Source organism: Leopardus geoffroyi, chromosome D1 (genome assembly GCF_018350155.1).
Source record: "Leopardus geoffroyi isolate Oge1 chromosome D1, O.geoffroyi_Oge1_pat1.0, whole genome shotgun sequence".
Classification (NCBI taxonomy): domain Eukaryota; kingdom Metazoa; phylum Chordata; class Mammalia; order Carnivora; family Felidae; genus Leopardus; species Leopardus geoffroyi.
Genome location: NC_059329.1, coordinates 67,263,382 through 67,275,681, shown reverse-complemented (window position 1 = coordinate 67,275,681; position 12,300 = coordinate 67,263,382). Strand labels below are relative to the sequence as shown.

The following is a 12,300-nucleotide window of genomic DNA, read 5'->3' as shown; positions in this document are numbered from 1 at the left end:
CCTCGGTCACTTACCATTTAATTTTAGATAAATTACTTAGCTCTACTTCCTTATCTGTAAAAATAAGAATATAATAATGCCTCGCCCTTAAGGTTGTTGTAAGAAATAAATGAGGTAATATATGGGAAGCTCTTAGGTAAGAGTCTGACATGTGGTAAGTAGTCAGTAAATGTCCTTTGAAAATTATACGTATAAACAAGCTTCCTATTATATACAAGCACTTAAATGCCTCTGTGTGTGTGTGTGTGTAATGTTTTTTTTTTTTTAATTTTATTGTTTATTTACTTATTTTGAGAGAGAGAGAGAGAGCACAGTCATGCACTCCCATCAGTCAGGGCTCAGTCTCACAAATCATGAGATCATGACCTGAGCCAAAATCAAGAGTTGGAAACTTAACCAACTGAGCCACTCAGTTGTGATGGTTTTTGAGTTTTGCCAAAATTATAGGAATTAGAAGTTCACCACCCTACCAATAACATAAGTGAATCTTGTTTTTTCATTTAGTTATATGATCTTAAAAATAGAAATATAAATCTTTACTTTAAAAATATAATTGTTTAAATAAATTCCACCTTAGACTTGTTTAAGTTTACTGAACCCTCACTTAAAAAAAAAAGGGGGCGCCTGGGTGGCGCAGTCGGTTAGGCGTCCGACTTCAGCCAGGTCACGATCTCGCGGTCCGTGAGTTCGAGCCCCGCGTCAGGCTCTGGGCTAATGGCTCAGAGCCTGGAGCCTGTTTCCGATTCTGTGTCTCCCTCTCTCTCTGCCCCTCCCCCGTTCATGCTCTGTCTCTCTCTGTCCCAAAAATAAATAAACGTTGGAAAAAAAAAAAAAAAAAAAAAAGGTATTCCTAGTTTTTCTTATTTTCTTGAAGGGATGGGTATATTGCTGTTTTTATAGTATATATGAAAGTAACTTTTATATATATTTGACAGATAACTATGTGAAGCAACACTGTTTCTGGATTTCAAAAGACATCATTTCATCATGGGACAGCAAATTTCGGATCAGACACAGTTGGTTCTTAGCAAGTTACCAGAAAAAGTAGCAAAACATGTCATATTGGTTCGAGAAAGTGGCTCCTTAACTTATGAAGAATTTCTTGGGAGAGTAGCTGAACTTAATGATATGTAAGGCTTGCTCTTTTTCATTTTATTTTTCCTCCCTGACATATGCCCCATATGCCATGACTGTCTGAGAAGTAACCAGAAATATTGATTGGTAAGACTGAATGTTTTCAGCTGCAGCAGTTAGCAAATATTTATTGAGTGCCTACTACAAGATTTTCTGTGTGGCTATTTTAAAGTATATAACAGGAACAAAAGAGACCAAAGGAACTTAAAACTGGATTTTGAACATAGGCTTATAAATCAATTCTTGTTTGAAAGACCTAAAGGTTTACATAAACAGAAGAGAGTAAGAATAAGCCAATTAGTCACTCTAGAGAAAGGTTCCGAGGATAGTCAAAGGGCAGTCAGGTTTCTATACATCAGCCAATTCATCTGGTTAATAAATAAATAAATCTGTGTTCACTGAGCATTATTTTTGCCATAGAAATACATAATAGTAATAATTCATTTGTCACCACTGAAGGACAAGGTATTTCGTTTATTAATATTTTCTAATTAGCTAACATTTTTAAATCTCTTTAACTCTTGAATAGATTTCTAAGATGGAATTTAAATTTCTCTGCCCTTTTAAAGAGCACATCTAATAGAACTTTGCCTTTTCTTTGTGAATTTATTCTTTAAAAAAAATTTTTTTAATGTTTCTTTATTTTTGAGAGAAAGCAAGAGAGACAGTGCAAGCAGGGGAGGAGCAGAGAGAGAGGGAGACACAGAATCCCAAGCAGACTCCAGGCTCTGAACTGCCAACACGGAGCCCAATGCAGGGCTAGAACTCATGAACTGTGAGATCATGACCTGAGCCAAAGTCAGATGCTTAACCAACAAGCCACCCAGGCGCCCAGAGTTTATTCTTTATTGTATCAATTTTTATACTGATCTGTGTAGAAGCTATTAAAATACAGAGTCTACTGTTATCCAGTCATGAAGAATAAAGAATGTCTTAAACATTAAAGTTATCTTAGAAGTTAACATCTTTTAGAAACATTGGATTTCATTCATTTAATAAAAAAAAAGAAATTCTGTATAGATATATGGATGGATCCTGTATGAATATACATATAAATGCATAGAAAATGAACTGTAAGTATGTATACAATGTTTCTGGGGAATTGCTGGAAAAGGGGGGGCAGTGAAGGGAGATTGTACATTTTACTGGGTATATTTACATATTGTCTGATCTTTTATAATAAAAATATAGTCATAAAATTTTAGCCTTTTTCTTTTTTCCTTTTTTAGATTATACAGATGGTAGTATTTGAGGCATTACTTCTGGGATTGTATTCTTAAGGAGTAAAAATAGATTAAATTTAATAGAATAATGAATGGAATGCTTTTTTTTTTTTTTTTTTTACTTTTTAAGAGCGAGAGCATCGGGGGGCGGGGGGGAAGGAAGGGAGGGAGAGAGGGAGAATTCCAAGAGGGCTCCATGCCCAGTACGGAGCCCAACGTGAGGCTCAATCTCACAACCATGAGATCATGACCTGAGCTGAAACCAAGAGTCGAATGCTTAATTGACTGAGTCATCGAGGTGCCTGAGTGGAATGCTTTTTGGTGTTTATTGTTTTGACTCTTACAAAGAGTAATCATTGACATTTGCCATCCCTTTAGAGTCTCGGAATTTATGTACATAAACCATCTGTTCTATAAAATTTTACTTTTTGGTCGAAAGATACCAGATAAAATATGTCTTGTGAAAGCATCCACAGCTAAGCTTATTGTGTAATACAGAGGTGATGGTAAAGAATATCTTCCTTTTATTTACTTAGCACAGGATGTTCTGACTGGATTTGGTTCCTAAAACTAATTTATATGGGTCAGAGTTGGGCATTTCACAAGTGCAATGCTGTGTGAGAATTATAAAGTTAAACCTATACAAAAAGCGTGGCTTAATAGCTAGAAAACAGCTGAGAGCTGGCACAGATGAATTTCTTTCACTAGCAGACTTTGTTACCTAGAGCTAGTTGTTTTATTTTCAGTGGCTTCTATTTAACTCTACATCCTTTGGTTCTGAGTATGATATCCCCACTGGTGCTCAGAGAGAAATGTGACTAATGATAATACTTAGTGTATCTTTGATCTGATATAATTTGGCATTAATGGGAAGATACTGAATTAGCCTCTAAAGGTGTTATATTTTTATGTTAGAATCCTGTGGCCCTCAAAATTACTCTGCTAAAGGAAGATAGCAAAGCTGTATTTAAGGTGTCTCAAATCATTTGCTTGATCCAGTCCCAAATTTAAAAAAAAAATTTTTTTCAAAGAGGTGTGTGTTGCTTAAATTAGGACTCAACCAAGAGCAAGATTTTTTTCTCACACTTTATACATCTGAGGCAGTAGTCAAAACGCAGGTGGCTCATTCAGTTAAGCATCCAACTCTTGGTTTTGGCTCAGGTCATGATCTCACAGTTCATGAGACAGAGCCCTGCATTCTGCTCCACTCTGACAGCATGGAGCCTGCTTGGGATTCTCTCTCTCTCTCTCTCTCTCTCTCTCTCCCAAAATACATAAATAAACATAAGGGAAAAAAATGTGGCTAAATGAAACCAGCTAAACTTTTTCTTTAAGTACCTGATTTCTTAGATGTGTTTTTTTCTAGACATCTTTGTTAGACATTAAAAAACCATTGAGATATGACATAAAAAGATCTATTCTGTCAGTGATGCTGTTGACGTTAAAAACTTAGTTGTACGTTTATAATCAAAACATTCTCTGTCCCCGTGTTTTAAGAATCTGATTATTACAATCATTATTGTTGCTTGTCTCTGTATTTTCTTCAGATTTTCTTCTATTTTTTTTTTTTAACGTTTATTTATTTTTGGGACAGAGAGAGACAGAGCATGAACGGGGGAGGGGCAGAGAGAGAGGGAGACACAGAATCGGAAACAGGCTCCAGGCTCCAGGCTCTGAGCCATCAGCCCAGAGCCTGACGCGGGGCTCGAACTCACGGACCGCGAGATCGTGACCTGGCTGAAGTCGGGCGCTTAACCGACTGCGCCACCCAGGCGCCCCAGATTTTCTTCTATTTTAAAGTGTTTCTTGAATCTGGTTTCATAGCTCCATTATTTTATAAGACTTTTCATAAAATTAACAAATGTGTTTGTCTCTTTTCAGAACTGCTAAAATGGTTTCTGGCCAGGGAAAACATCTTGTTTTTGAGGTACTCCCTCGGTCTGATTCCTCTGCCTTATGGAAAATGGTTGTACGGGTGATCTGTACCAAGGTGAGGACAACAGAGATTTCAAGCTCTGAACTTAAATTCTTTTGGTGGTTGTAGCCACGCTTAATCATGTAATACAGTATAGTAGAATTACATATTAATAACTTGCTAAATTTTTTTGGTTAAAATTACAAGGTTTTATTTTTATTTTTTTTTTCTCGACGTTTTTATTTATTTTTGGGACAGAGAGAGACAGAGCATGAACGGGGGAGGGGCAGAGAGAGAGGGAGACACAGAATCGGAAACAGGCTCCAGGCTCTGAGCCATCAGCCCAGAGCCCGACGCGGGGCTCGAACTCACGGACCGCGAGATCGTGACCTGGCTGAAGTCGGGCGCTTAACCGACTGCGCCACCCAGGCGCCCCTACAAGGTTTTATTTTAAGGCAACTCATTTTCATCAAAGCAGTTTGCAATTTTTTTATTTTTTTTTAAATTTTCTAGTTCTCTCTGCTGAGGCATAATAGAAACCTTGTCATTTTTTAAACTTTTTTTTAAATTTAAATTTTATTAACATACAGTGCAGTATTGGTTTCAGGAATAGAATTTAATGATTCATGACTTACATACAACCCCCAATGCTCATCACAAGTGCCCTCCTTAAACTTTTTTTTTTTTAAGATTTATTTATTTTTGAGAGGGAAGGAGAGAGAGAGAGAGAGAAAAGAGATAGGTGGGACAGAGAGAGAGGGAGACACAGAATCTGAATTAGACTCCAGGCTCTGAGATGTCAGCAGAGTCTAACACGGGGCTTGAACTCACAAACCATGAGATCATGACCTGAGCCGAAGCCGGATGCTCAACTGACTGAGCCACCCAGGCACTCCTCATATTTCTTAATCTTAAGCGACTGAAACACAATTGTGCTATAACCTTCGTATTTACAAAAAGACCTTGTCTTGACTGTTACTACTATGATTATCCTCAAATAATATTTAATTCATTATAAAAGCTAATCTAAATGATTATCCTCAAATATTTAATTCATTATAAAAGCTAATCTAAATGATGTTTAAATGAAATATTTTATGGAAATAATATTAGAAAAATTAATGGATTAATTAAAATTATGGACTACAATGGCTATTAAGAAACTTCATGAGGGGCACCTGGGGGGCTCAGTCAGTTAAGTATCTGACTATTGGTTTTGGCTCAGGTCATGATCTCACGGTTTGTGATTTCTGGCCCTGCCTCAGGCTCTGTGCTGTCAGTACAGAGCCTTCTTGGGATTCTCTTTTCTCTCCCTCTCTCTCTGGCCCTCCCCTGCTTGTACTCTCCGTCTTTCTCTGTCTCTTTCAAAATAAATAAATAAACTTTAAAAAAGGAACTTCATGAATTGTATTGTTTTTATCCATCTGAGCCTGCTTGGGATTCTCTTTCTTTCCATCTGCCCCCCTCTCTCTCAAAATAAATAAATAAACTTTAAAATAATAATAATAATAAAAGAATGTAAGCGAGGGTGGGGAGAAGTACAATCTGTAGGCCACTGGTTCCACTTTATACTAAATGAGTTTTTTTGCCAAAACAAAATAGCCTTCTGGGAAGAATTCAACCACTTTTTCTTAGGATTTACTTTAGTGTAATTTTCTTTCTTTAGTTTGGAAGTTTCAGTGCAAAATAGAACTTAAGATATTCAAGAAAGCAGTTGGTTGTTTCAGTTATAGTAGAATGGCATGTGGTTGTTGGATTCAAATAAATCTTTTAGTTAAGAAACTCGTTAAGAAGTTAAAAAGAATTGTCAATACTGGTCTCTGAAATTCATTTTTTAGGTCTGGGAAAGTCATCTGACATCATCAACTCTAAACAGGGTGATGCCTACAGGGTTATTTTGAGTATCAAATGAGATACATGTGTACAAGTACTTTGACTTCCATAAATGTAGGAGACATGACATTTATTATTCACTTGCTCAGACAGACTTTTTCTCTCTTGTTAGGTAGTTTGCAAACCTTGAAAAATTTTATTTCCTAGAATGTTTGACTAAATATCTGTTCCCCCCTCTTTTGGTAAAAATGATTAGAGAAGGGGGATGGATTAAATAGGTGATGAGGATTAAGGAGGGCACTTGCTGTGATGAGTACCAGGTGATGTATGTAAGTGATGAATCACTAAATTCTACACCTGAAACTAATATTACACTGCATGTTAACTAACTGGAATTTAAATAAAAACTTGAAAAAAAAATTGGTCAAAGAAATTATGAACTTTTTTTTTCATTTTCTTTGTATTTGTAGATTAACAAAAGCACTGGCATTGTGGAAGCATCACGGATCATGAATTTGTACCAGTTTATTCAGCTTTATAAAGACATCACAAGTCAAGCATCAGGAGTATTGGCAATGAGCTCCACCTCTGAAGACCCTGATGAAAACTCATCATCTGTAACATCGTGTCAGGCTAGTCTTTGGATGGGAAGGTATACAGTGCATAAGTACCATGTTTCTCTTCTTTTCCAATATGCAAGCTGCTGAAATCTCAGTAATATTTGCTGGTGCTCTTTGTGATATCTTAAATCACATTACTTCTTATCTCAGCTGATCAGTTTTTGGATGTCTGTGCTTCAGGACATTGTTAAGTGCCAAATTATAGAAAAATTAAAGTGACTCACACCAGGTAATGCTTCTATCAACCCAGTTTCCATGAATGCACTCTCCACTCTATATGCTTGCATTTAATGACAAAGGATATTAATATCTCTCTTATGACAGGAAGAAATGAAGTCAGCCAGAGTTTTCTTTGATGGCATTTGTTTACTCAGGCCTAATATATTATTGTTCTATTTAAACTTTCTTTTCCTTCTCTATAATGCTCTTTGCATGTGAAAGCTCCCACCTGTTGCCATTTGACAACCATGAACATAATTTAAATTTGTAAATGCCTCATTGGAAAAAGTCTTTGGTGGATCCAGACATGTTGACATCCTGTCTTATTGTCATACTGAATAGACAGCGAAAATCTGTACTGACAGTGTCTTTTACCTTAAAATTAAGAGTATGTTTAGCAAGAATTTCTCTTTTATTGCTTCTTTTACAGTTGCATTTTCTGGTCTATTCTTAACCAACTGGTTTCCAAATACTATATTGTAGTAAAATTGTTATTTCCTTTTATCATTTGTTGTTTATAGGATTGTTTGGTTTTCTAGGTTTGGGCTGTACAAACATTACTGAAATGCCAAGTGAATTTTAGAGCATGACTGGCAATGTTTAGGCTTTTCTTTTCTGTATTTTGTTGTTGCTGTTGTTGTTTTAATGTTTATTCATTTTGGGAGAGAGAGACACAGAAAATGAGTGAGCAGGGAAGAGGCAAAGACAAGGGGAGAGAGAGAATCCCAAGCAGGTTCTGAGCTGGCAGGAGCCTGACCCGGGGCTCAATCCCATAAACTGTGAGATCATGACCTGAGCTGAAATAGTCAGATACTTAACTGACTGAGCCACCCAGGCATCCCAACAAGGTCCATAATAAAGAGCTTTGTATCCTACATGGCAAATAAATCTTCTTTCGGTCGAATTCATTTATGTAAATGTGATATAATTGAAAGGACCTAATATGGGGGCGCCTGTATGGCTCAGTCCAACCTTGACTCAGGTCACGATCTTCCAGTTCATGAGTTTGAGCCCTACCCCCACATAGGGTTCTGAGCTGACAGCGTGGAACCTGGAGACTGCTTCAGATTCTGTGTCTCCCTCTCTCTATGCCCCTCCCCCCCTCATGTGCACGATCGCACGCACGTGCGCTCTCTCTGTCTCAAAAATAAACATCAAAAAATTTTAAAAACAAAAGGGCCTATTATTTTCAGAAAGACCTGAGTATTTCCAGTTTTAGTTTATGTATTCTTTTTGATCATCACAGTGTTCATCTATTATCCAGTCTTTCTTTATGAAATTTGTCCCTCTTAGTACTTCTTCCCTAATGTTTGCTGTCCCTAAAAGTGATATTAATTTAGTCTTATTTTGCCTGAGTCATGTTTTGCTTTATGCTGAGGGCACACAGATGCTGATAATGCGTTCTAAGGCACTGGAGACAAAGTTTAAAGCACAATGACAGCAGAGAATATTGTTGCTCTAGCTCCGTTTTCACACTGCAGGGTGAAGCAGCTGACTGACGAGGAGGAGTGTTGTATCTGTATGGATGGTCGAGCTGACCTCATCCTGCCTTGTGCTCACAGCTTTTGTCAGAAGTGCATTGATAAATGGTAAGTTATCTGCTGCCTTCAAGGGATGGGCACAGATCAAATGGAAAAGTACATGAATAAACTTCAAAGGATACAAAAATAGTGTAGTTAAGTGTAAAAGATTTTGTTCTTTAGTACTTTGGATTGTATAACATGCTTCCTCTTCTGGTTAAAAACATTTTTATACTTTAACTTTATGAAATGTGGCAGTGTATCTTAATTTTGGCATTTTACTTTTGCTGTAAGATTTGTGCCTGACTTGAGTCTAGAATCACAAGCTTCCCTTTTTCTTCATTTTTGTCCTCATTTCTGTATTTTGCCTCTATATATTATTAAAAGGCATAATATGAATCCTTGAATATTAGATTATTGGACATGGAGGGAACTTTAGAGATCAGCTAGTCAAGCGCATTATTTTACAAAATAAAAATCAAGCATTTAGGTGACTTTATAACTGACGTACAATAAACTACATATATTTAAAGTACAGTTTGGTGTTTTGACATATATACACTCATAAAAAATGTCATCACATTGAACAAATTTATCCTCCCCAAATCACCCCAAAAGTTATTTTGTGCCCCACTGTAAAGTCTCCTTCCCAACACTTCCAGTCCCCAGACAACCACTAATCTGCTTTTAGTCATTATAAAATAATTTGGATTTTCTAGAATCTTTTTAAATGAAATTATATAACATGCACTCTTTTTTTTTCATTCAATAGAATTATTTTCAGATTTATCCATGTTATAGCATGCTATCAGTAGTCCCCCTCCCCCCCCACTACTTTTTTTCTGAGTAGTGTTCATTGTATGGTATACCACAGTTTACTTATCTATTCACCCATTATGGACATTGGATTGTTTTCAATTTTTAGGTATTGCAAATGAAGCTGCTATATATATTTGTAGACAAGTCTTTTTATGGACATGTATTTTGGGTGTCTCTTGGTTAAATACCTAGAAGTAGAATAGCTAGATCATATGGTGGGTATATGTTTAACCTTTTAAAGAAACTGCCTCCTGTTTTCCAAAAGTGGTTGTACCATTTTGCACTGCCACCAGCAGTATATGACAATTCTAGTTGCTCCACAACCTTGCCAGTGCTTAGTATGGTCAGTTTTGTTTTTGTTTTTGTTTTTTGTTTTTTTGTTTTTTTAATTCCAGTGTTAACATCAGTGTTATATTAGTTTCAGCTGTATAATATAGTGATTCAGCAGTTCCATATATTACATAGTGCTCACCAAGAGAAGTGTATTTTTAATCCCCTTCACCTGTTTTACCCATCCCCTACTCTCCTCCCCTCTGGTAAGTATGGTCAGTCCTTTTATTTTAGCCATTCTAACAGATGTGTAGTGGTATCTCATTGCAGTTTTAGTTTGCATTTCCCTACTGATTGATGATGTTAAGCATCTTTTTATATGTTAATTTACCACCTGTCTGTCTTCTTTGGTGAAGTGCCCACACACATCTTTTGCCTATTTCTTTATTGGGTTGTTTTGGTATTAAGTTTTAGAGTTCTTTCTATATTATGAATACATATCAGATATTTGACTTGAAAATATTTTCTCCCACTTTGTGATTTGCCTTTTCATTCTCTTAAGAATGTCTTTGATAGAGTAGAAGTTTTTAATTTCGATGAGGTCCAATTATCAGTTTGTGATTTAAGCATAGTGATTTTAGTGTCATATCTAAGAAATCTGTCTAACCTAAGGTGACAAGGATTTTCCTCTGTTCTTTTGGAAGCTCTATGATTTTAGGTTTTACATTTATATCTATGATCCGTTTTGAGTTAATTTTTTGTATATGATGTGAGGTATTGATCAAAATTCTTTTTTTGCCTACGGCTATCTAGTTGCTTCAGCACATTTTACTGAAAAGACTATCTTTCCTTCACTAATTGCCGCTTCACCTTTATTGTAAATCATTTGTTTAAATACACATGGGTCTATTTCTGGATTCTCTTCTGTTCCATTGATCTGTTTATTTCATAACAATACCACACTACCTTGATTAATGTAGCTTTGAGTCTTAAAATCAGGGAATGTTAGTCCTCCAACTTTGTTCTTCTTTGTCAAAGTTGTTTTGCCTATTCTAGTTCTTTTGCATTTCAAAATGAGTTTTAGAGTCAACGGTCAATTTCTTCAAAAAAGCTATAAGGATTTTGGTTAAAATTGCATTAAATAAATAGACTGATTTGGCAAGTGTTGACTTCTTAACAACATTAAGTCTTCTAGTCCACAATCACAGTGTATTTCTCCATTTATTCAGCTCTTTCACTTGTCTCATCAATTTTTGTAGTTTTCAGTATTACAAATCTTTGATAGATTTATCTCTAATTATTTTGTATTTTAGGCTATTTTAAGAGTATTTTTTATTTCAATTTCTGATCATTTGTTGCTAGTATATAAAACTACAATAGATTTTTGTGTATTAATCCTTTATTCTACAACCTTACTAAACCCATTTATTAGTTCTGATAGCTTTTTTGTAGATTCCATAGAACGTTCTTGAGTGTCTGAACATCGTTTTTCAAAGATATTTTTTCTGGGTATAGAATTCTAGACTAATACTATTTTTTCTTTCAGGAGTTTAATGATGTTGCTCTTGCTCCACCCTCATTTTTCTTGCATTGTTTCCTGTGAGAAATATGCTATCACTCTTATCTTTTTTTCCTCTGTAGATAATATGCCTTTTTTTTTCCTCTGGCTGCTTTTAAGGGTTTGTTTTTTTTTTTTTTTTTTTATCATTGATTCTGAGAAGTTTGATTATGATATGCCTTCTAGTAGTTTTCTTCACGTTCCTTGTGCTTAGTGTTCACTGAATTCCTTGGATTTGTAGGTTTATTGCATCATCAATTTTGGAAATTTTTCAGCCATTATTTTCTTAAATATATTTTTGTTCTCACTCTTCTCCTAGGACTCAAGTTACACATATATTAGACCACTTAAAGTTGTCCCACAGCTCACTGTTGCTCTTTTCCTTTTAAAAATCATTTTCTCTATGTTTTCATTTTGGAGATTTAACATTGCTAGATCTTTTCAAATTTGTCAATCTTTTTTTTTGGCAATATCTAATTTGTCAGTAATCCCATCCAGTGTATTTTTTATTGCAGACATTATAGTTTTCATGTCAAGAAGTTTGAGTTTTTAAAATATCTTCCATATCTTGGGGCGCCTGGGTGGCACAGTCAGTTGAGCGTCCAACTTCGGCTCAGGTCATGATCTCACTCTTCGTGATGTCGGGCCCCACATCAGGTTCTGTGCTGACAGCTCAGAATTCTAGGTCTCCCTCTCTCTTTCCGCACCACCGCCCCCCCCCCCCCCCTTGCTCATGCTCTGTCTCTCTCTCTCTGTCAAAAATAAATAAACATTAAAAAAATGTTTTTAATATCTTCTATATCTCTACTTCAAATGTTTGGTCTTTCCTCTAGTGTTTTTAATACATAGAATATGATTGTTATAACCATTAATTTTCTTTCCCTGCTAATTCTAACATCTGTGTCTGCTCTGGATTGGTTTTGATTGATTTTTCCTCTTCATTTGGGGTTGTATTTTTCTGCTTCTTTTTATGCCTGGTAGTTCTTGACTGGGTGCCAGACACTGTGATTTTTACCTTTTTGGGTACTGGATATTTTTGTATTCCTATAAATATCCTTGAGCTTTGTTCTGGAATATAGTTACTTAGAACAGTTTGATCCTTTTGGGTCTTGCTTTTATGATTTGTTAGGCAGGACCAGAGCAGTGTTTAGTTGAGAGCTAATTATGTCCCACTAATGAGGCTTTCAGA

The 12,300-nt window shown here is 35.9% G+C and overlaps 1 protein-coding gene across 3 annotated transcripts in view; it reads left to right on the top strand.

Annotated features, from left to right (window-relative positions):
- The window catches only part of RNF141 (ring finger protein 141), a 28,041-nt gene that overhangs the window by 10,722 nt on the left and 5,019 nt on the right, over positions 1-12,300 (top strand). For all 3 annotated transcript variants that reach the window (XM_045484506.1, XM_045484505.1, XM_045484507.1), the window contains exons 2-5: positions 936-1,130; positions 4,239-4,347; positions 6,576-6,757; positions 8,426-8,533. In XM_045484506.1, coding sequence (XP_045340462.1) covers positions 988-1,130; positions 4,239-4,347; positions 6,576-6,757; positions 8,426-8,533 — 542 coding nt within the window. In that variant the 5' untranslated portion in view covers positions 936-987. The remainder of the gene's footprint in view (positions 1-935; positions 1,131-4,238; positions 4,348-6,575; positions 6,758-8,425; positions 8,534-12,300) is intronic.